Source organism: Manis javanica, chromosome 8 (assembly GCF_040802235.1).
Source record: "Manis javanica isolate MJ-LG chromosome 8, MJ_LKY, whole genome shotgun sequence".
Taxonomy (NCBI): domain Eukaryota; kingdom Metazoa; phylum Chordata; class Mammalia; order Pholidota; family Manidae; genus Manis; species Manis javanica.
The window spans coordinates 103,913,435-103,935,224 of NC_133163.1; the positions used below are offsets into that span (position 1 = coordinate 103,913,435).

The window sequence follows — 21,790 nt, forward strand, 5'->3', positions numbered from 1 at the left end:
CCCCATTAGTTGCACATTTTAGAGTACTTTGGATAGATTCCCTAATGATTTTCATGTCGTTTATATGTCAGTGTTACTTTCCCACCTAAGGTTTGATCACTTGGAGGGTGAGGACCTCCTAAAATAATGTTGGGTACAAGTAAGCCTAGAAATCTACTTAATGATCATTTTCAAATAGTAATTTCTAAAGTTAATTTCTTACCAATGAAACTGTCTTTTTTAAACATTAACTTTTTCCATGTATTTGCATTATTGCTTCACCCTTCTTTCTCCCTTCTTACTGTTCATACAATACTTTTTTTCTCCCAAGAATTTCCAAACATATGTCTTTCCTTTTTGGATATGCTACTTGAATATTATTTTGTGAACTTGGACATTTGCTTTCTTATTGGTACCTCCAGTATCTGTTTCCTGCCTGATGATGGAATCTTACCAATGTCTAGTCTTCCCGATATGTTTGTTATTTTCTTTCAGTTTATATCTCTACCTAATAAAATGTGATGCTGCTTTTGATTAGAATTGGACTTGAAGGGACAATAAGAGGGACAAAAATGTATTTTGACTCAGTTAAAGTACTGAAATAAGTAGAAGTAACCTCTTGAGCTTTTACTATAACTAAATCTGGTCATCCTTTTTCACTCTGTTCTCACAGAACTAAGAATAAAGTTAAGAAAACACAAGATAGAAAACTACCACTAACTCTTGGGGGTACATTTAGCATGTCTTCTTAGCTCAAGATGATAGGTAGAGCTCTTTCTAAAATCATAGGTTTATTACTTTATGAAACTTCACTATCAACAGATAATTAAGTGCATGTGTTGGGAAAATTCCATCAAAAATGGAGACGCTAACTTTATTTTTTTTTAGCACTGCTAATATCACACTAAATTTTAAATGACTTAATGTACACTTACTTAAATATTTAATTTTAAGCTATTATTTATACCCTGTTTTGCTCCAAGGAGGAATTGAAATGACAAAGCCCAGTTTTATGTTTCAGTTGTATGTATGTTCAGTCCCAAGGACTGAAATGAAATTAAATGGCTCAAATCGATGCTATTTTGTAATATAGGAGTAAAGTGGTGAAGAAAATGTCAAATTGGTGGAAAATTAAGTTGCTGATACATTTATGCATTGACTTACCAAGAGATTTCAGAGGCTGAGGACCACTTAATAGTGAGGCACCTTGAAGTTCAGATAGTAACCAATGGATTGGTTACTTTTGGGGAATCAGTGCCCCTAGAAGACTGTACGTTTATGGAAAGGGTATCGGTGCAGCAGGAAATCAAGAGTAGCTCTCATGTGCATACTGTCTACCGGCCTATCAACCGACCTGGCTCACTTTCCTCTCCATCTTTGGTCATCTAACCCTGCCCTCAGCCCTCTGACAGTTTTGCCTCACTTTTACTATGCCTTTTTAATTTTTAATCTGACATTCTATTTTTTCACCCCTTATTTAAAAATCTTAGCCTTGTTCTTTATCTCCTATCCCTGATGAGTATAGATTTTACCTTTCTAGAACCTGAAGAAATCAAAAGTTTTGCGTGCTTCCACTTTAGGGCCAAATGTCAGGATAGTATTCTCATATATGCCTAAAATCTTTAGATTTCTTTGACTACACAAAATTAGTCTATTATTGGAGGGGGAGGGATGGGAAAGTTCCCTGAAGAGTGGCTGGGTTTTTGAAAAACACTGTACGATATTGTCTAAGTGATCCCATCTAGGATCAATTTAGTAAATCTTGAAGATCTCCAGGGCTTCCTCAATGTTATTAAGTTGATTGCCAAATACAAACTGAATTTTCAATTAGACACAGGCAAGAATTCATTACATAGAACTGGTTATTACATAGAACTGCCATATTAAATTGCTGATATTTTACTCTTTCCCCCTGTAAAACTGGCAATTTCATATGGCTCAACTTAAAGTAATATCTTCTGTTAAAATGAATTCTACCTGAATGATCAGCTTTAACTTTCTATCATTTGGCGGAATTGAATTTTTTGTATTTGTTAGCTTATGTTTATAGTTGATCAAATTGGGTTGCTTCATTTTTATTACACAAATCTTTGGAATTTTGAAAATAGACAAATGAATGTTTAGCTAAATTTTTAATCTAGCTGTTATAATTACATAGATTCAACTTAAGTTATCAAGACACTTGAGTTGGCATTTTAGTAATAAAGGCTCTCTATTGTAGGTGGGCAGCAATGCGAAGATGTTTAGGTGCTGTCACATGATTTGCTGGGTTCGGCTCAGCGGCTTTTCTTCCTCTCTTTGGATTCCATCTCTTTGCATTTTCCATAACATTCAGTGGAGTTCAAAAAGGACTGTAGTGTAGCCAATCTTACTATTTATGAATTCTTAAGCGCTGTTGCTCCATTCCAGATAATTGGTTGAAGCTTAGATTTAAGTGGCAGAGGTAATTGGAATGTAGAATATCGTAACATTTCTTCTCTTCTTTAGAAATTCCTTCATGATACAGAGGCCTTCCAAAGCCTGTATTATGTTACTGTGTTGCTAATATTTGGAATGAGAGGGATGTTAGTTAATAGTATTTGCCTTTATGATTGCTGCTTCTAATTCAAGCGTGGTGTTTAGATAAAGTCAGGTCAGGCAGTTGATGCAGTTACAACTTGCTGCTGACATTTCCATCATTGCTTTACAGTTTCTTGGGAGAATGGCAACTCTTCTTTTCTAAAAAAGCATGATGGGGAACATCTAAGAGAAAAGCAACTTAAGTGGCATAGAAATGAATGTTAACTAATTCTGTTCTCTTGACAGAGATAAGTTATGTTTATTTAATTTAATCCTTTTTTTCTGGCAAGAAATAGTCATAAACTCTTTAGAGGGGCTATCCAACATGCAGGGGGAAGACACTTTTCATTATTTTTTCCTCCTTTTTAGATGGACTGGTATGGGAAGGAAGAAAGTATGGCATAAATATCATATGTACATGTTTCGTTTAATATACAATAGATGTGCTCCTGAAAATCAGTATCATAAGAAAGGGTAGGTTTCAACTATATGATTAGCAAAGATTAAAGAGTATATGAAATCTTAAGCACTGTTGCTCCATTCCAGATAATTGGTTGAAGCTTAGATTTAAGTGGCAAAGGTCATTGGAACATAGAATATCCTAACATTTCTTCTCTTCTTTAGAAATTTCTTTATGATTAGTACAAGGTTAACCTCATACAAACTTTCTGGAATATATTTTAGTAATGTGTGTTTGTGTGTGTATTTATGTGTGCTTGTGTACAGGTATGTATGTAATTAATATACATACCTTTCAACTTAGAAAATCCATTTTTAATAATTTTTAGACTAAAGCATTTTCACAAGTTCATAAAGATATACATACAAGGTGTTCTGTGCAGCACTGTTACAAGTGGAAACCACCTAAATGCCCATCTACTATCTATAGGAAAATCAATTAAATAAATTGGGACATATCCACATAATGGAATATATCATATAGTCACTAAAAATAATGATGTACATGTGTTTGTGTCAGGATAAACATGATATATTAAGTTTAAAAAGTTACGATGCCAAATGGTATATAGAGTAGGATCCCACGTTTGTCACAATTCAAATCAGATGCATTTATAGGGAGAAAATATCAAATATCAAACCTTTAAATGGAAAATACTAATACTAAACACTAGCTTTTCATTAAAATACAATAACATTCTGTGGGTCAAGTAATGCACTGAATACAAATATAATTACATGAATTGTGCTCATTTTACTGGAAATTGTTGTAAAGGGGTACTCCATTTTCTGAGAAGCACTGGATATTTTTTAAAGAGTCCTCAGAGTATCCACATACTTGTAAAGAGTGACTATTTAACATTAATGATAATAAACTGATCATATTTATAAAGCACTACTATGTTCTCAAAGTATTTCTATACCCTGAATTTTCCTTCCAAATCACTTGTGTTACATACTGCAAAAATGTTTATTTTTTATCAGTTTCCTTTCCTAAAATAAGTTGGATGTTAACACTGTAGAAAAATGCTTTTAGCACTGAAGAGTTTTATCTATTTTCAATGCAAATGCTACGACCTCTCAAGGAAGAACAACGAAATGATGAAAGGAATAAGAGATAGAACCAAAGAAATATTTAAGCTAAAACTACAATTTTTTGTATCTCTCTATGCCATTTCATGAGTTTAGCATTTGTTTTAGTCATTTACCTGTTTGCTCTTGCATGTATTCCATATATTCCATGTATTCTCCATGTATTCCATGTATTCAGAGTTTCTTTGGTGTGCCCTGTCTCAGGGACTGAACCCTGAAGGCTGCCTCTTCCGCATCCCCTTGCCCACTAGTTTTAGCCATCAGGAAGTGCTGCAGTAAGGTCAATGGTGGGAAGAGGGAGAAGCCAGAGGATTTCTCTCCTGTCTCTCCCTTGGACGGAGTCACGAACAATGTCCAGATCTCTTCCTGGATTCAGTCTCCTGTTGGATAGCACCACCCACTCTGTGGTCCCAGTCCCATCTTTTCTGTTGTGTAGTCTTGGCACCTGTGTCAGTGAAACTTTGTACACTGTTGGTGGGAACGCAAAAAGATGCAGCTGCTATGAAAAACAGAATGGAGTTTCCCCCCAAAATTGAAAATAAATCTGTCATATGATCCCACAATCCCACTTCTGGGTATTTACCCAAAAGAATTGAAATCAGAATTCCAAAGAGATATTAGCACTCCCATGTTCACTGCAGCATTATATAGCCAAGATGTGGAAACAACTGAACTGTCCATTGACAGATGAATGAATAAGAAACTGTGCTCTATACATGTAATGGAATATTATTCGACCTTTCAAAATAAGGAACTTCTTCAGTATGGAGTAACATGGATGAACCTTGAGAACTGTATACTAAATAAAAGGAGCCGAACAAATGCTATGATTCCACTTATATAAGAAGTACTCGAATTCATAGAATCAGCAACTGGAATGGTGGCTTCTAATGGCTGGGTATAGGGGCAAATGCAGTTACTAATCTGCAGGCATACAGTTTCAGTCAAGCAAGAGAAATAAGCTCTAGAGATCTGCTATAAAACATGGTACCTATAGTCAATACTGTACTGTACACTTAAAAAATTGTTAAAGGGGTAAAAAAAAGACAAAGCTACAGTGATTTAAACCATATGGTGCTGTCATAAAGACAAAATATAGATCAATGGAACCAAATAGGGAGCCTAAAACCCTCACCTGAACCAGTGTTTTTAATAGTTGAATAAGATTATATTGTATCAGTATGCATCAACTGCTTAATTAATTTCCTGTGTTTAGACAATTAGGTGAATTAATATTTTTCTTATTTTATATATCTACAGTACCTTGTCCTTTGCTGTAAAGGGCAAAATACATTTATGTGTTTAAATGATACAATAGTTGCATTAGTTAGCTAGCTGTAATAAAAAACCTACTAGGTGACCAGCACAGTTCTCAATGTTTTATATATATATATATAATTATCTTTAAAAGAAAATTACTGATATTCTAATTTTATAGCTTGGGCATGAGGTTCAGTGTAATTGCATAATTTGCTTGAAGTCTGCTGATAAGTGGCTCAAATGAAATTTGAATCACACAGATTCTTTTCAAACTCACTCTATTACTCCACTGTATCCATATACATTGGACTTGAAAGTAATATAAAAATGACATAACTTACACTATGAATCAAAGTCCTTGGAATAGTAGAACGAGAAGACAATCACAAAACAATGGCAGCACACACTGTTCCAGGCCCTTTACAGTGACATTACCTTTTGCTTCAGAGATCATTGACATATGCCTTTATTCTACAGACAACTAAGTGTAAAAAAAAAAAATGCTGGTCCCTACTTAAAGAAAAGTCAGATTTGGGAAGATATGACTTTATATAAATGTCAAACATATATCCAAAGTAGACCTTGTTTTTAACTTCAAACAAATGGTCCAAGTCCAGTTACGGAATTATGCCACTAATTGGATTATGCATATTTGTAATATTTAATGAGCAACAAAAAGAATATGATTACGTGAAGTATTTCACTTAGTTATTCAGTAAACAATTTTTGAATATCTACTTGCAGGTACTAGGCATTGAAAAATGAAAAAAAAATCTCCCACAGAAAGCAGAGAGGTGTTAGATCTGGGTCTTAAAAGATAGGTGTTTACCAGATAGAGGAATAAGGAAAAACCATTCTTGCCATAAAAAACAAAATAAACAAACACAGGGTTTGAGCTGGAGAAATACATGGTGAACCAAAGAAATGGGAAATAGAAACCACCCCATTACACATACAGACTCACACACTTATGTAACATACATTTCTCCTGTTTTTTTGAGAAAGTAATTTGATCCTCCTGTTTCCTACATGTTTATTTAATCAAAATATATTTGAAATTTAACATTGTATAAATTTAATGCATCCATATTTATTTGATACATTTATATGTTGTAGTATGATTCTGTTGTACTGAGTTAGCACCTCTACCAAGCCACATAATTACCATTTCTTTTTTATGGGAGTAATTAAGATCTAGTCTCCCAGAAAGTTTGATGATTATAATACAGTATTGTTGTTTATATGCACTATAAGATGCATTAGCTCTCCAGGACTTATGTATCTACTAGTTAAAAGTTTGTACTCTTAACATCTCTCCTATTCCCCCAGCCCCCAGCCTTTGGTAACCATTTTACTCTGTTTTTACTAGTTGATTTTTTTTAATAGTCTACATATAAGTGATAGCAATTAGACCTTCCTGTTTTCTGATTTCTTCCTAAATGGTCTCTTTCTTCATAGCAAAATGGTTACTATTTAGTTACAGACAAGTTTCTTACCTCTCTTATTTTGAAATCATTGATAATTATTATTTTAATATTTAATAAATCTCAAAACAGCTATTAAAATAAATTTAAATTTATTATCGAAACATTAGTATTTATGGAGAAAATATAGATACAAAATAGAATACAAAACCTTAAGGTATTTGATCTAATTATGGGGCTAGTAGGTGGGACCAGGAAATGGTGCATCTTACAAAGGAATACTTTGCTCTTTGGTTCTATGATCTATTTATTATAGTACAAGGACTTGCTTCAGCCAACTCTTTATTGCTCCAGTCCATGAATGCCTTTTCACCTCTTTTTTTTTTTAAAGTACCACTAGTAATATCAATTGTCTTTTATTCTTATTTATATTGTCTTATGTCGCTGATATATAGAATTGATCTATAATGCCCAATGACTACAAAGAAAAACCCCAAGAAAACTTAAACAAAAGTAAAATATCGGTGACTGTTTTTTTATCCCAATTCCCATAATTATATTTTCTTTGATATTAAAACATTGTATATCAATGATACCTTAATAAAAAAAATTTTTTGCCCTTGATAAACACAGGCAGGAATATTTGCTGTACACTGTCAGAGGTTCTGAACTTGGAGTTTGTCTACTGTTAATACAATTCAAAGATAACAGGATTTAGAGTCTTGATTCAATAATAAATGGAACACCAATATCCCAATGCGAATGGGTTATGTGATTCATAATACATCTCTAAGAGAAAGTGTGAACATTGAGCGTCTTACCGTATTTCCATTGGGTGGGTCAGAGTTTAAGGAATTAAGCTGTAACTAGAGAATTTAATTACTGTTTGAAAGGCTGCTGCTTTGCCTTAGGAGGGCTCTTGCAGGTTTCTGATGGACAATTTTTTGATCAATACCCTGCTTTGCAGCCTAAGTTGAAATGGAATTATTTACAATCATTAGATATTTTAAAATACAGTTTTGTTGATTGTAACAGAAAATATAAAGAATAAAACAAAAATTTTCACTAACTCTACAGCCTATATTTTGATATATAACCTTATATGTTTAATACATATATATACACACACATATACATACCCAATTATTCATATATATTTAATAACTTATTAATGTGTCTTAACAAAACCTGGTACAATAACCATTTAAAATATAGAAATCTCATTTGCTACACTTAAAATATTGTAGCTAGAATTTTACATATTCTTAAAGAGGATGATTTATAATGGTAACGTCTCATTACTGGCTCTTTTTCTGATACAGTAGTGCTATGTGAGATGTATTTTAGTTCATTAGATCTAGCTTGACTATAGGTAGTTCTAATCTTTGATTAACTACTTGCTTATATAATATTTTAGTAATGACTTCCCATCAGATGGTGATTACTTGAGCAAGTACTTATTTTTTTCCATTGAAATTGGGCTTTATTGACTTATGAAATTCATGGGCATCTGTCTAGGTAGAGCAGTCTTTCTCCAAATAGGTGAAACTCTGATGACTTGGGTAAGGAGTGGAGTTTTGTTTGGTGTGTGTGTGTGTGTGCGTGTGTTTTGTTTTCCTTTAATTATGGGAGATATGCATTTGGACCATCTCTAGGAAACTAAATATAAAATATTTGCAGAGAGACCATTTGCAAAGTTGGAAAAAGTAATTATAAAGAAATTGGTCATTTGGATGGCTGCCAAAAGCAAATTGGCCAAGTAGTGATGGGCTCTGCAGAAATATGCTACCTCGTGAATTAAAAACAAAAAAACAGATGAAACACAAACACACACACAATAACCCTGAGTACAGGAGGGGAAATGTTTTCCTTTAATTTGGGAAGGAATAAAATACCTTATTCTCATGAAAAGAAAACCAGTCCTCTCTTCAACAATGAAAAACATAAAATTAGACATATAGACTACTTTAAAGAAGGGAATTATTTTCAGTAAAAGGAAAACTACAAAACAAATGGCTCTAACAGTACTCATTTATCAAGTTTGTGCTTTAAGAGATCTTATTCTCTGCTAGTAAAAAAAAAAAAGAAGAAATTCAAAACTGGTAAACTAAACCAAGAGTCTTTTCAAAGGTCGGAAGAGCTAATTAACAGGTTGGAAATTGTCCAATAGAACAAGAGTTAATAGAATCATGTTTTTCTCTCTATTGTATGTGATAGATTTTTCTCTTGTATGTAAAGACATTTATCCTGCTGTAAAATTTTGTTTACTACATAAATATATCATTTCCCATCTGAAATGCAAACCTGTATATTTCAATATGAAGGAGAAGTATACTTACATTTATTATCTCCTCCAGCTCCAGGTTTGGCTCTTTATAATCCTCAAACTTACAAATTAAAGACAAGTCATCTTCCTGCAACATTCCCAATGTATCACTGTGGAAAAAGAAGATAGGATAACATCAATTTTAACAGTCTAATTCAGTAAAGGGAAAGTGGGAAATATATGACTGTATGACTGTGTTGATACATAGCAAATACAGAGTCCTGCTGGGTGGGGAGAGCCAGGCTTCCTGATCCTAGGAGCAGAAGTGGTCAGTGGGCTTGCCCATCCAGCAGGCTCTGGTACTTCTTTCTTGGTGAATTCCTTGTGTCTGTTTTTCTCCGGGTCCCTGGTTCTGCATCTGGGAGACCTTTGCCTATTCAGTAATGCCTACACTCTAGGCAGGTACTGTGGAAAGTGAAAGTAAACAAAAGAGGGCTCTAAATATGATTAAAAGGCATTGCATATCTATAAGAACCATAAATTGGGACCATTCCAAGAAATCCAAGCATATGGTCTTTCTGGTTGGGAGGAGATTCTACTTGGAGCCCACTTCCTGTTGCTTGTGAGTTCAGTGGCACAGAAATTAAAACTTTTAAGTACAGCTGTAGCCATCCTGGAGCACATTTGGGAGAAATTTACCAGACTTCCAGAAGATGGGCTTCAAGACAGTTTTATGAGTGACCACATAAACCTGGAGATTATAACTCTTGGTTACTGGCTCCTCTAGTTTGACTAATTCCTCTCCCTTAACTTCATGGTGGCTGCCACAGCCCCTGCCAAATAGTAAACCAAGGTAAGAATGTGATACCATTTATAAGTTCTTTGCCATCAAGTTCCCCTTCACTGTCACTCAGACACTTCCTAAAGGAAGGTACTTGAAAAGCACTGGGGCAACAGTTTTCTCTCTTTTGGATTTCCACTTAGAAATCTTTGCTTGTACTCTTAGATTTTTGTATATAGAAACAACTGGCTTTTCTCAATGCTGCAGGGCTCCAAATTATGGTGTCCTCAGTCAGTTTGTAATGCAGGATACAAGCAGAGTAGCCTCTTTTGGCATAGCTCTACTCCCTTGCATCTCTGCTTACAGATAGTCCCCATCTAGTTTGAATGCATCTTTCCTGGGGTTCATTTCTGAAAGCAGCCAGGTTTAATAAGCACAGGCTAGTATTCTGTTTTATTCCTAGCATTCATACTTTTAAAAAAGCTTCAGTTGGCATGTGATCAGACAAGGTGTAACAAGCAACAGTTTGACCAGCTAGTCAAACTTGCTATTTGATTCCGAAACTGCTATTGCATTCCAAAATCCATGTTTCCAGCCTGAGGTAATTAAATACTCACTCTCTATCCGTATCATCTCCTTCAGAGTCAATTCCACATTTTAAGGTCTGTTATTGTAGCTGTCTCATTATTTAAAAATTATTACATTAGTCAATATTCTTGGAAACAACAGAGTTCTCTCTAGTTAGTGTCTGCAGGAAAAGATTATTTTGACTATTAGGTCATTCATAAATTTTTGGAGAGGTCAGAGTACTTGCCTCTGAAGCTACTGTGGAGAAATAATGTCCAAATATATCACGGCATTAACTTTGGAGAAAACACCATTGCCATCATTGATCAATATATTTGCCTCTCAAGAGTAAATACCAGAAAGTCTACATTAAAATACTAAAGCCTCCACCACCATTGCCAAAAGAGCAAATCCCCACAATCCAGTCACTGCCTCACTTTGCTCAATTTTAAGTCCCTATCATGCTTGAATGCGAGTCAAATATCTGGACTATAGCTACAAAAGAATCAAGGAGAGTAAGTATCTAGCTTCAGTATTGAGACGATGAAGAACGTAAGGAGAAACAGAGCCAAAATGGAAGGAGAATGTACAGAGATGCTGTGCACCCTTGTGTGATGATTCTCCACCACACTGTCTTAAACATAAACTCTGGTTTTATAACCATTGCAAAATCCTGTGTAATTTCCAGTATTTAAAACAGAGTTCTACTGTTGTCTTTCTCTGTGGAGGTCAAAATAGATGTTTCTGACCTTAAACCTGAAACATAATTTATTTTGTATTTTGTATTAGTCCTCAAAAACAGGTCTTTGGAAAAGATAAAGTAGGAATAGGCAAGTTTTTATTAGGGAAAAAAAAGAACCAAAGTTAGTAATACAAGATACTAACAGTAGGGGAATCTGAATGTGGGACATGCAGGTACTCTGCTTGCAATTTTACTGTAATCTAAAATTATTCCAAATCTTAAAGTTTACTTAATTTAAAAAAATGGACAAAAAATGGAATCAACAAGGAATGCAGAGCTATTCAAATTTCCCTCCAGTAAAATTACAAGCAAAAAATTGAATCAACAAGGAATGCAGAGCTATTCAAATTTACCTCCAGTAAAATTACAAGCATATACTTAGGGTTATTTATATTTGTTCCCAAATCCATTAATATCATATACGTTCATTTGACTTTAAAGTGGGAATAGTTTGAAAGAGTACAGATTATGATACCTAATATATAAAAAATGGAGGAGGAAGAAAAAGGAGAAAAAAAGACCTTTAGATTGTATTTGTGATAGCATATTAAGTGAGTTAAGTTAGACTCTTGATAGTAAGAAATTTAATGTTGAACCTTTGGTAACCACAAATCTAAAGCAATAAGTACATATATCTATCAATAATCACCCTAAATGTAAATGGACTGAATGCACCAATCAAAAGGCACAAGAGTAATAGAATGGATAAAAAAGCAAGACCCAACTATATGCTGCCTAAAAGAGACTCACCTCAAACCCGAAGACATGCACATACTAAAGAAGGGATTCCTTCCTACAATATACTGAAAGTGAAGGGATGGGAAAAGATATTTCATGCAACTAATAGAGAGAGAAAAGCAGGAGTTGCAGTACTTGTATCAGACAAAGTAGACTTCAAAACAAAGAAAGTCACAAGAGACAAAGAAGGACATTACATAATGATTAAGGGGTCAATCCAACAAGAAGATACAACCATTATAAATATCTATGCTCCCAACACAGGAGCGCCTACATATGTGAAACAAATACTAACAGAATTAAAAGGAGAAATAGAATGCAATGTGTTAATTCTAGGAGACTTCAACACTCCACTCACTCTGAAAGACAGATCAACCAGACAGAAAATAAGTAAGGACACAGAGGCACTGAACAACACATTAGAACAGATGGACCTAACAGACACCTACAGAACTCTACACCCAAAAGCAGCAGAATACACGTTCTTCTCAAGTGCACATGGAACATTTTCAAGAATAGATCATATATGAGGCCACAAAAAAAACCTTGGTGAATTCAAAAAGATGGAAATTGTACCAACCAGTTTCTCAGACCACAAAGGTATGAAACTAGAAATAAAATACCCAAAGAAAACAAAAAATCCCACAAACACATGGAAGGTTAAAACATGCTCCTAAATAACCAATGGATCAATGACCAAATAAAAACAGAGATCAAGGATTATATGGAGAAAAATGACAACAATAATTCAACACTGCAAAATCTGTTGGACACAGCAAAGACCGTGCTAAGAGGAAAGAATATTGCAATACAGGCCTACCTCAGGAAAGAAGAACAATCCCATATAAGCTATCTAAACTCGCAATTAATGAAACTAGAAAAAGAAGGACAAATGAGGCCCAAAGTCAGTAGAAGGAGGGACTTAAAAAGATTAGAGCAGAAATAAATAGATCGAGAAGAATAAAACAATAGAAACAATCAATGAAAGCAAGAGCTGGTTCTTTGAGAAAATAAACAAAATAGATAAACTCCTAGCCAGACATACCAAGAAAAAAAGAAAGTCTACACACATAAACAGTATCAGAAATGAGAAAGGAAAAATCACTACAGACACCACAGAAATACAAAGAATTATTAGAGAATACTATGAAACATTATATGCCAATAAACTGGATAATCTAGAAGAAATGGACAACTTTTGAGAAAAACACAACCTTCCAAGAGTAACCCAGGAAGAAACAGAAAATCTGAACAGAGCAATTACCAACAATGAAATTGAATTGGTAATCAAAAAAACTACCTAAGAAAAAAATCCCTGGGCCAGATGGATTCACCACTGAATTTAATTAAACATTTAGTGAAGACCTAATACCCATCCTCCTTAAAGTTTTCCAAAGAGTAGAAGAAGAGGTAATACTTCCAAACTAATTCTAAAAGGACAGCATCACTCTAATACCAAAACCAGGCAAAGACACCACAAAAAAATAAAATTACAGACCAATATCCCTGATGAACATAGATGAAAAATACTCAACAAAATATTAGCAAATCGAATTCAAAAATACATCAAAAAGATCATCATGGTCAAGTAGGATTTATTCCAGAAATGCAAGGATGATACAATATTTGAAAATCCATCAACATCATCCACCACATCAACAAAAAGAAAGACAAAATCATCTCCACATGATCATCTCCATAGATGCTGTAAAAGCATTCAACAAAATTCAACATCCGTTCATGATAAAAACTCTCAACAAAATGGGTATAGAGGGCAAGTACCTTGACATAATAAAGGTTAACATAACAAACCCACAGCCAACATCATACTTAACAGCTAGAAGCTGAAAGCTTTTCCTTTAAGATCAGGAACAAGACAAGGATGCCCACTCTCCCCACTTCTATTCAACACAGTACTGGAGGTCCTAGCTATGGCAATCAGACAACACAAAGAAATAAAAGGCATCCAGATGGGCAAAGAAGAAGTTAAACTGTCCCTGTTTGCAGACGACATGATATTGTACATAAAAAGCCCTAAAGAATCTACTCCAAAACTACTAGATCTAATATCTGAATTCAGCAAAGTTGTGGGATACAAAATTAATACACAGAAATCTGTTGCATTCCTACACACTAACCATGAACTAGCAGAAAGAGGAATCAGGAAAACAATTCCATTCAAAATTACATCAAAAAGAATAAAATACCTAGGAATAAATCTAACCAAGGAAGTGAACGACCTATACTCTGGAAACTACAAGACACTCATGAGAGAAATTAAAGAAGATATCAATAAATGGAAACACATCCTGTGCTCATGGATAGGAAGAATTAATATTGTCAAAATGGCCATTCTGTCTAAAGCAATCTACAGATTCAATGACATTCCTATCAAAATCCCAACAGCATTCTTCAATGAACTAGAGAAAATCATCCTAAAATTCATTTGGAACCACAAAAGATCCTGAGTAGCCAAAGCAATCCTGAGAAGGAAGAATAAAGTGGGGAGGATCTCACTTCCCAACTTCAAGCTCTACTACAAAGCCACAGTAATCAAGACAATTTGGTACTGGCACAAGAACAGAACCATAGACCAGTGGAACAGACTAGAGAGCCCTGATATAAACCCAAGCATATATGGTCAATTAATATATGATAAAGGAGCCATGGACATACAATGGGGAAATGACAGCCTCTTCAACAACTAATGCTGGCAAAACTGCACAGCTACATGCAAGAGAATGAAACTGGATTATTGTTTAACCCCATACACAAAAGTAAACTTGAAATGGATCAAAGACCTGAATGTAAGTCATGAAACCATAAAACTCTTAGAAGACAACATAGGCAAAAATCTCCTGAAATAAGCATGAGCAATCTCTTCCTGAAATCATCTCCTCGAGCAAGGGAAACGAAAGCAAAAATGAACACACGGGACTACATCAAACTAAAAAGTTTCTGTATGGCAACAGAACAAAAAGGCTTCCTACAATATAGGAGATATTTGTAAATGACATATCCAACAAGGGGTTAACATCCAAAACATATATAAAGAAGTCACACACTGCAACACCCAAAAAGCAAATAACCTGATTAAAAAATGGGCAGAGGATATGAAGAGACAATTCTCCAAGGAAGAAATTCAGATGGCCAACAGATACATGAAAAGATGCTCCACATCAGTAATCATCAGGGAAATGCAAATTAAAACCATAATGAGATATCACCTCATACCAGTAAGGATGGCCAGCATTGCAAAGACTAAGAACAACAAATGCTGGCAAGGGTGCAGAGAAAGGGGAACCCTCCTACACTGCTGGTGGGAATGTAAGCTAGTTCAACCATTGTGGAAAGCAATATGGAGGTTCCTCAAAAAACTAAAAATAGAAATAGCATTTGACCTGGGAATCCCACTCCTTGGAATTTACCCAAAGAATACAACTTCTCAGACTCAAAAAGACATATGTACCCCTATGTTTATTGCAGCAATATTTACAATAGCCAAGATATGGAAGCAGCCTAAGTGTCCATCAGTAGATGAATGGGTAAAGAAGTGGTACATATACGCAATGAAATACTATTCAGCCATAAGAAGAAAACAAATCTCACAATTTGCAGCAACATGGATGGAGCTAGAGAGTATTATGCTCAGTGAAATAAGCCAGGTGGAGAAAGACAAGTACCAAATGATTTCACTCATATGTGGAATATAAGAACCAAAGAAAAACTGAAGGAACAAAATAGCAGCAAACTCACTCCAAGAAGGGAGTTGTGGTTACCAAAGGGGTGGAGTGTGGGAAGGCAGCTCGGGAGGGAAGGAGAGGGGGATTGAGGGGTATTAATGTTTAGTACACATGGTGTGGGGGATCACGGGGAAAACAGTGTAGCACAGAGAAGGCAAACACTGTATCTGTGGCATCTTATGACACTGATGGATAGTGAGTGCATTGGGGTATGGGTGGGGACTTAATAATATGGGTGAATGTAGTAAACATGTTGTTTCATGTGAAACCTTCATAAGAGTGTATATCAATAATACCTTAATAAAAAAAATTTTTAAATATAGGAATATTTTGTTGGTTGAATTATCTAACCTCACTAAACCTCAGTTGTGTCTGCACATTAGTAGGTGCTTAATGAAGAGCTGCTGAATGGGTGACTGAATGAATGGACAGGTATGTGCATGAGGGTCAGTGAACTCTTGACATCATAATAAAAAGAAAAAGTACAAACCAAATTAACAAAGAAAATAATGGAAATGTGAGCTGTCATTTGGAAAGTGTACCTCAATGTGGTACAAAAAATCAATTTTTTAATAGAAATTTGGAAAGAAAAATTGTATTCTCTTTCCACTTGAGGTATATATATACACACAAACATGTACATATGTGTATATACACCTGTGTGCATATGTGTACACACATTTATGAATTAGGTACAAAGGGAGGGGTTATAATCTATGTGTGTATGTATATATGTGTGTATATATGTTACATAATACATGCTACTGTTGTGTATGGATTATTATTTTTGTATATATTTAGCCAAAAATCTTACCTTAAATTTATAACAAAAACTAAGAGCCTCAACAAATTATTTTTCAAAATTATACAGGATATTTCTATCTTGTTAAAGATTCTAGAAATATTTGTCCATCTTTACTATTTAGGGCTTGCTATTTATATCATCTAGAGCTGTTATTTGCAGGTAAAAATTACATTAGGCCTCTGTCTCCTAGGACTTATATGAAATTGGTGATTTAACAAAAAGCGACAGAAAGGGTTTCTTTCTGCTTTTGTAGTGTTCTGTGTTTTTTAAGTTTATGGCAATAATAACTTTTTCCTGCTACTCTATGTTTTCTTTCATTTTTTCTAAGATTCTATGAGGCAAATGGACTGATAGTTGGGTTTCTGTTTGTACATTGACTTTTTTTTTCCTTTTTTATAGCAAATAAAATCTTAGCCATTTCTAATATAAATTTTGGGTACATTATCAAAGATTTCACTGTCTGAATATCCATGCTGCCATGATTTTAGGTGTGGCTTTAAATACTTATCTTTGGAATTCTGAGTAGCTGGAAGACCGCTGTGCTGTTATCCATTCTGACTGTTCTCCTTGGTTGAAAGAGGGTTTTGTTAGCTGCAGTGGATACAGTATCATGGATTAAGCATTCCTCTTTCCCCACTATTTCCACCGCATATTACCAAAAAAATAGCTATCAAAATTGGAGAATTTATTTGATAAATATGATACTTGTAAGAATGGTAATATTGCTTCTCCTTCAAATATAGTACAAGAGGTTTTATTTTGGTAAAAGTTTGCAGATTTTTTAAATGAATGCTTTTTGAATAACAGACATGATAGAAACTATGTCATATCTGGACTCTTCATAGACTCTAACATAGACTATAACTTCAAAAATAACTTAAGGAATAATGACATTATAATAATAATGACTAATATAGATCAACACTGTATTTCACTATACTGACATCATTTTCCTTATTTTCCATACATACCTTCTAAGATAGGTACCTTCTATATTTTTAAACCCATTCTGTAGATTAACAAACTGAGATACATGGAAGTTAAGTCAGGTAGAAGTAGTTAGTAGTTTTCAACTCTATCAGACTCACTGACCCCTTCTTGTCTGTCAATATAATTTCAAAAAACATAATGTTCCAACTTCAGCATAAAGGAGAAATAAAAGCATTATAATATGTATTTAAATGTGTAAGAGTCAGACACAACTATCCTAGGACACATAATTCAGTAGACACATACTTTCATCTGTTGATAGAATTAGCATGTATGTGGCCATCTCAACTGCAGACTGATGCAAATACTTCAATTTAAATGCTTTGAATGATTTTGATATTGGCGATGTCATTTCTCAAAATGGAAAACAATCTTTGTTAAAGTTCTGAACAGCAACAAGATCTTTGATCAGTGATTTACATACTAGTTGTTTTCCAGTGAATTTCAGTATCTAATAGAACATGCAAAAATGTTGGTGCTTTTATGTAAACGAGTTAAGTCCCAAGCTGAGGTGCTTATTTTTCAGTGGGTTTTGCGTCTTCATTTGCAGACTGTCCTGTAGATGGTAGGGTGTCTTAATCTCTGGCCTAGTCCGCTGAATGCACATAGTGCCCCTGCTGTTTGCAACAATCAAAAATACCAAAATGCTCTGTGTTTAAAGTTCTTGCAGTATCAAATAGTGGGGCTATAATTTGCACATTGGCATGTCAAACTCCAAGTTTTTCTTAAGTGTGCTATATTATCTTGCCTTGTAGGTTAATGGAAGAAACAGTCAGGAGCTCTTAAGTAATTAGTGTACCATAAGCCTATTTCTCAATCTGGTAAAGACTACAGACCCTTTTTCAAAATTATGTTTTAAATGCCGAAAATAAAAAATGTAAAAATGAAAAGAAAACCAACTATTTTCAAAAATAGTTGTAGTATAGTAATGATAGTTATAAATAATGTTTCCAGTTTCATAACACTTTTAATGATATATGTATATATCTGCAATTTTATTGGACACAAAATCTTCCAGGTACTGAATAATACTGCTGTGTTTTGTTGCCTATGTTTATGAATAGGAGGAAAGTAAAGATGAAGATTTTTCATTTGTTTGTTTGTTTTTATTTAATTCAAGTTCAAGGATGCTCAGAACTCATCCACTGATCCCAGGTTGAGGACCCCTGTTCTACACTGAATGCATGTGCAGAGTAAATTGGGAGCTCAGGGTTAATCATGCTCATGACTGATTCAAGAGCTGTAAAAAAAAAGCTTGCAGAGATCAGGTGACTGGCTGGTTCTTAAAGAATGATTAGTCAGTAGGCTGGGAAGCATAGGGAAGAGTGTGTACAAAAGCTATCAGGTCAGAAAAGACCACATAACATGTGATGGCAATACTAAGTAGTTGGCTTCAACAAGTAGGTAGAAGGAACCTTGAAATGAAGGATTGATCAAAATGTGCAATTTGTCCTTAAAAACAGAGGGATTCTGCTCTAATTCTTCATTTAGAAATATCTTATGCTTACTAGGATTTTTAGTTTATCAAGTACTGGCACACAGTATATTGTCATTTTATACTCTGTGATATCAACCTTCTCAATACTCATTACAATAAAATTAGCTTTATATTTATGGTATGGAATTTTCTGAGCATACATAAGTTGTTCTAGATAACCACTGCAAAAGTCATAGAGAAATGCCCCCAAACAAAGATTTCAACCCATATTTGATTATATCTGATTCAGTTAAAGGAAGTAGGATGGAATAGGGTATGGTTTCTCCTTATTAACGTTATTTAACTAATGCAACATTTCTTTAAGAAATACAGGCAACATCCTATGCATGGAATGGGTCAGTGGGAAATTTCATTTATGTATATATAATGCCTTTCTGGATGAGTTAGATTTAAAGTAAGTTGCTACCATCAAATGCCATTTAGAGCAGTTATCAGTGTTTGTTAACTTATTCACACTTATTTTCAGTGAGTGCCATAACTCCACAGATCGAATCAAAGTCAGAGTGTGGGATGAAGATGATGACATTAAATCCAGAGTCAAGCAACATTTCAAAAAGGAGTCAGATGACTTTCTGGGGCAAACAATTGTAGAAGTGAGGACCCTGAGTGGGGAAATGGATGTCTGGTACAACTTAGGTGAGTATTTTCATATCTACTTGAAGAAAAGTTAAATAAAATTCCAGTATATCTGTGACATATTATATTCTCATTTAAGTAAAAATAATTAATGTCTTTCTAGAATATTTCATGAGGAGCTAACAGTGATAATTACTTACTCAAACTCATTATTATTGAAAGATATTGGTAAATTTGAGAGGAAAGTGAAAAGCCTTTCAAAGAATCAACTGGGTATCTTTTAGGAGAAAAAGATCCCATTCTTAATTTTTAATTCATAAAATACAGCTTCAAACACCTTATTAATTGTATAGGAAACAAATAATCAACCTGTAACTTAATACTGTTTGACTTATTTTTTTTTGGTTCCTTACTGAAATTTTGACAATAAAATAAAAGTGTGTTTTAGCTATATTTCAAAAGATGGCATAAAAGTAGGCTTCAGTAGACGAAGCCAAGTACACATGTGGACTTATGCTTACTCCACGATGACGATATTGAGAATATCTTTCACTGGCATAATTTTTTAAATGAAATTTTATTATGGAATCAAGAATTAAGTTTTTTAATTAGACTTTTACTGTAATTAAATAATAACCCAGAATCTTCAGTGCTGATATAGTAGTAAAAATAGATGGATCACCTCAGTGTCTATAAAGTATATAATCCAAAATTTCTTCATTATATCATCTGAAAAGTTTAATTAAATTTTTAAGAGCTGGTTGTGAATCAGAGAAGGGTTTACACCAGGCTTACAAAGAGTTTCCATTTAGGATATCAATATATTTTAGCAAATTAAAGAGTGCTTCTGGCTTAAAAAAAAATGCTTCAAGTAATACAACCTTTGACAAAGTAGAGGATGAAGTCACATTAATTATAGAATTAATTAAACTCTAAATTTTATAATAAATAAGGAAGATATGTAACTCATTTGGATACAAATGATTCAAGCTAGACTAAGAACTCAATATGAAAAAAATATTTTAAATAAATCTTCCTTAAAGAAAATTAATGCTTCTACATTATTGGTGTACAATTTTTACCTCCATTATAATGATCATCCTCCCGTATCTTGTTTATACTATTAAATAACCTTAAATATGAAAACAGGGATGTTAAGCAAAGGTAAACTTCCAGCCATTAACTCTGCAGTTCTTACAGACTGCGTTTTAATTAAAGGCAGTTAGGATTCGAAAGAGAAATTCCTCAAATTGTTCTTTTGACAAAATGTGCATGGGTAAATTCAGTTTTGGCAAGGAAGTTGAATGTGTTGTTAGTAAACCAGCTGTCCAGGTCTCATGCTGAAAGTGTCCTTCAGGCTGTGGAAAGGAAAATATGATGCGAGACAACACGGAAGCCTCTGCCTGCTCACCCTCAGTTTGTATGTTTGTGCCCTCATTGCTGATGTCTAGCCTTTTTATTTTTTAAATTGAAATATAATTGTTATACAGTGTCACTTTATTTTCAAGAGTTCAACATAGTGATTTGACAATCACATAAACTATGAAATGTTCACAGTAAGTATAGTGGCAGTTCCCATCTGTCACCATACAAAGTGATTACAATATTATTGAGTATATTCCCTATGCTGTACCTTTTATCCCTGTGATTTATTTATGTTGTAACTTAAAGTTTATACCTCTTTATCCCCTATTTTGCCCAGGAAGTAGGGGGTGGAAGGAGGGAGGAAGAGAGCAAAGGTCTTAGCTTTGTGTAAAACCTCAGTGGGTTCAGTTTACAGTAAGTGCAATATTTCAATCCATAATAAGTCCTGTATTTTCATATTTTGTACAATATTCCTCCTTCCTCATCACTTAGAATTAATTCCACATGCAGACAAGGACTTGGCCAAAGTCCTGGGCATCTAAGGGACATCCGTCCATGTCCCATGGATCCATTGGGATGATAATAGTTAAAATCAAAGAAACAGTAATGCTCCCTTGGGGCTCTGGACAGAGATCTGTGACATAAAGATCCCAGGTCTTTCACTTCTTTGGCCCCTGCAGAGGACTTTAATATTTGTTGGAAATCAACTATCTCCCAGCCAGTAAGAGAAATTCTCATGACCCTGACACACTTCTAAGGAAAGAATCTTTGCAACACAATGACTATTAAGTATTAGCAATGAAAGTCAGCAGACATTCTGCAAGAAAAAAAGTAGACTTCGTGATTTAACTTTATCTTAAATGTTTAAAAATACAGTTAAGCTTAGAAAGAGAGTCAATCAAGGAAGTCTTTACTACTGACTTTGTGTCACTCTACCTGCTTACAT

The 21,790-nt window shown here is 34.2% G+C and overlaps 1 protein-coding gene across 1 annotated transcript in view; it reads left to right on the forward strand.

The window, feature by feature from the left end:
• Window positions 1-21,790, forward strand: part of UNC13C (unc-13 homolog C) — a 539,874-nt gene that overhangs the window by 253,644 nt on the left and 264,440 nt on the right. The window contains exon 10 of the mRNA XM_073211882.1: window positions 19,370-19,539. Within this exon, the coding sequence (XP_073067983.1) occupies window positions 19,370-19,539 (170 nt within the window). The remainder of the gene's footprint in view (window positions 1-19,369; window positions 19,540-21,790) is intronic.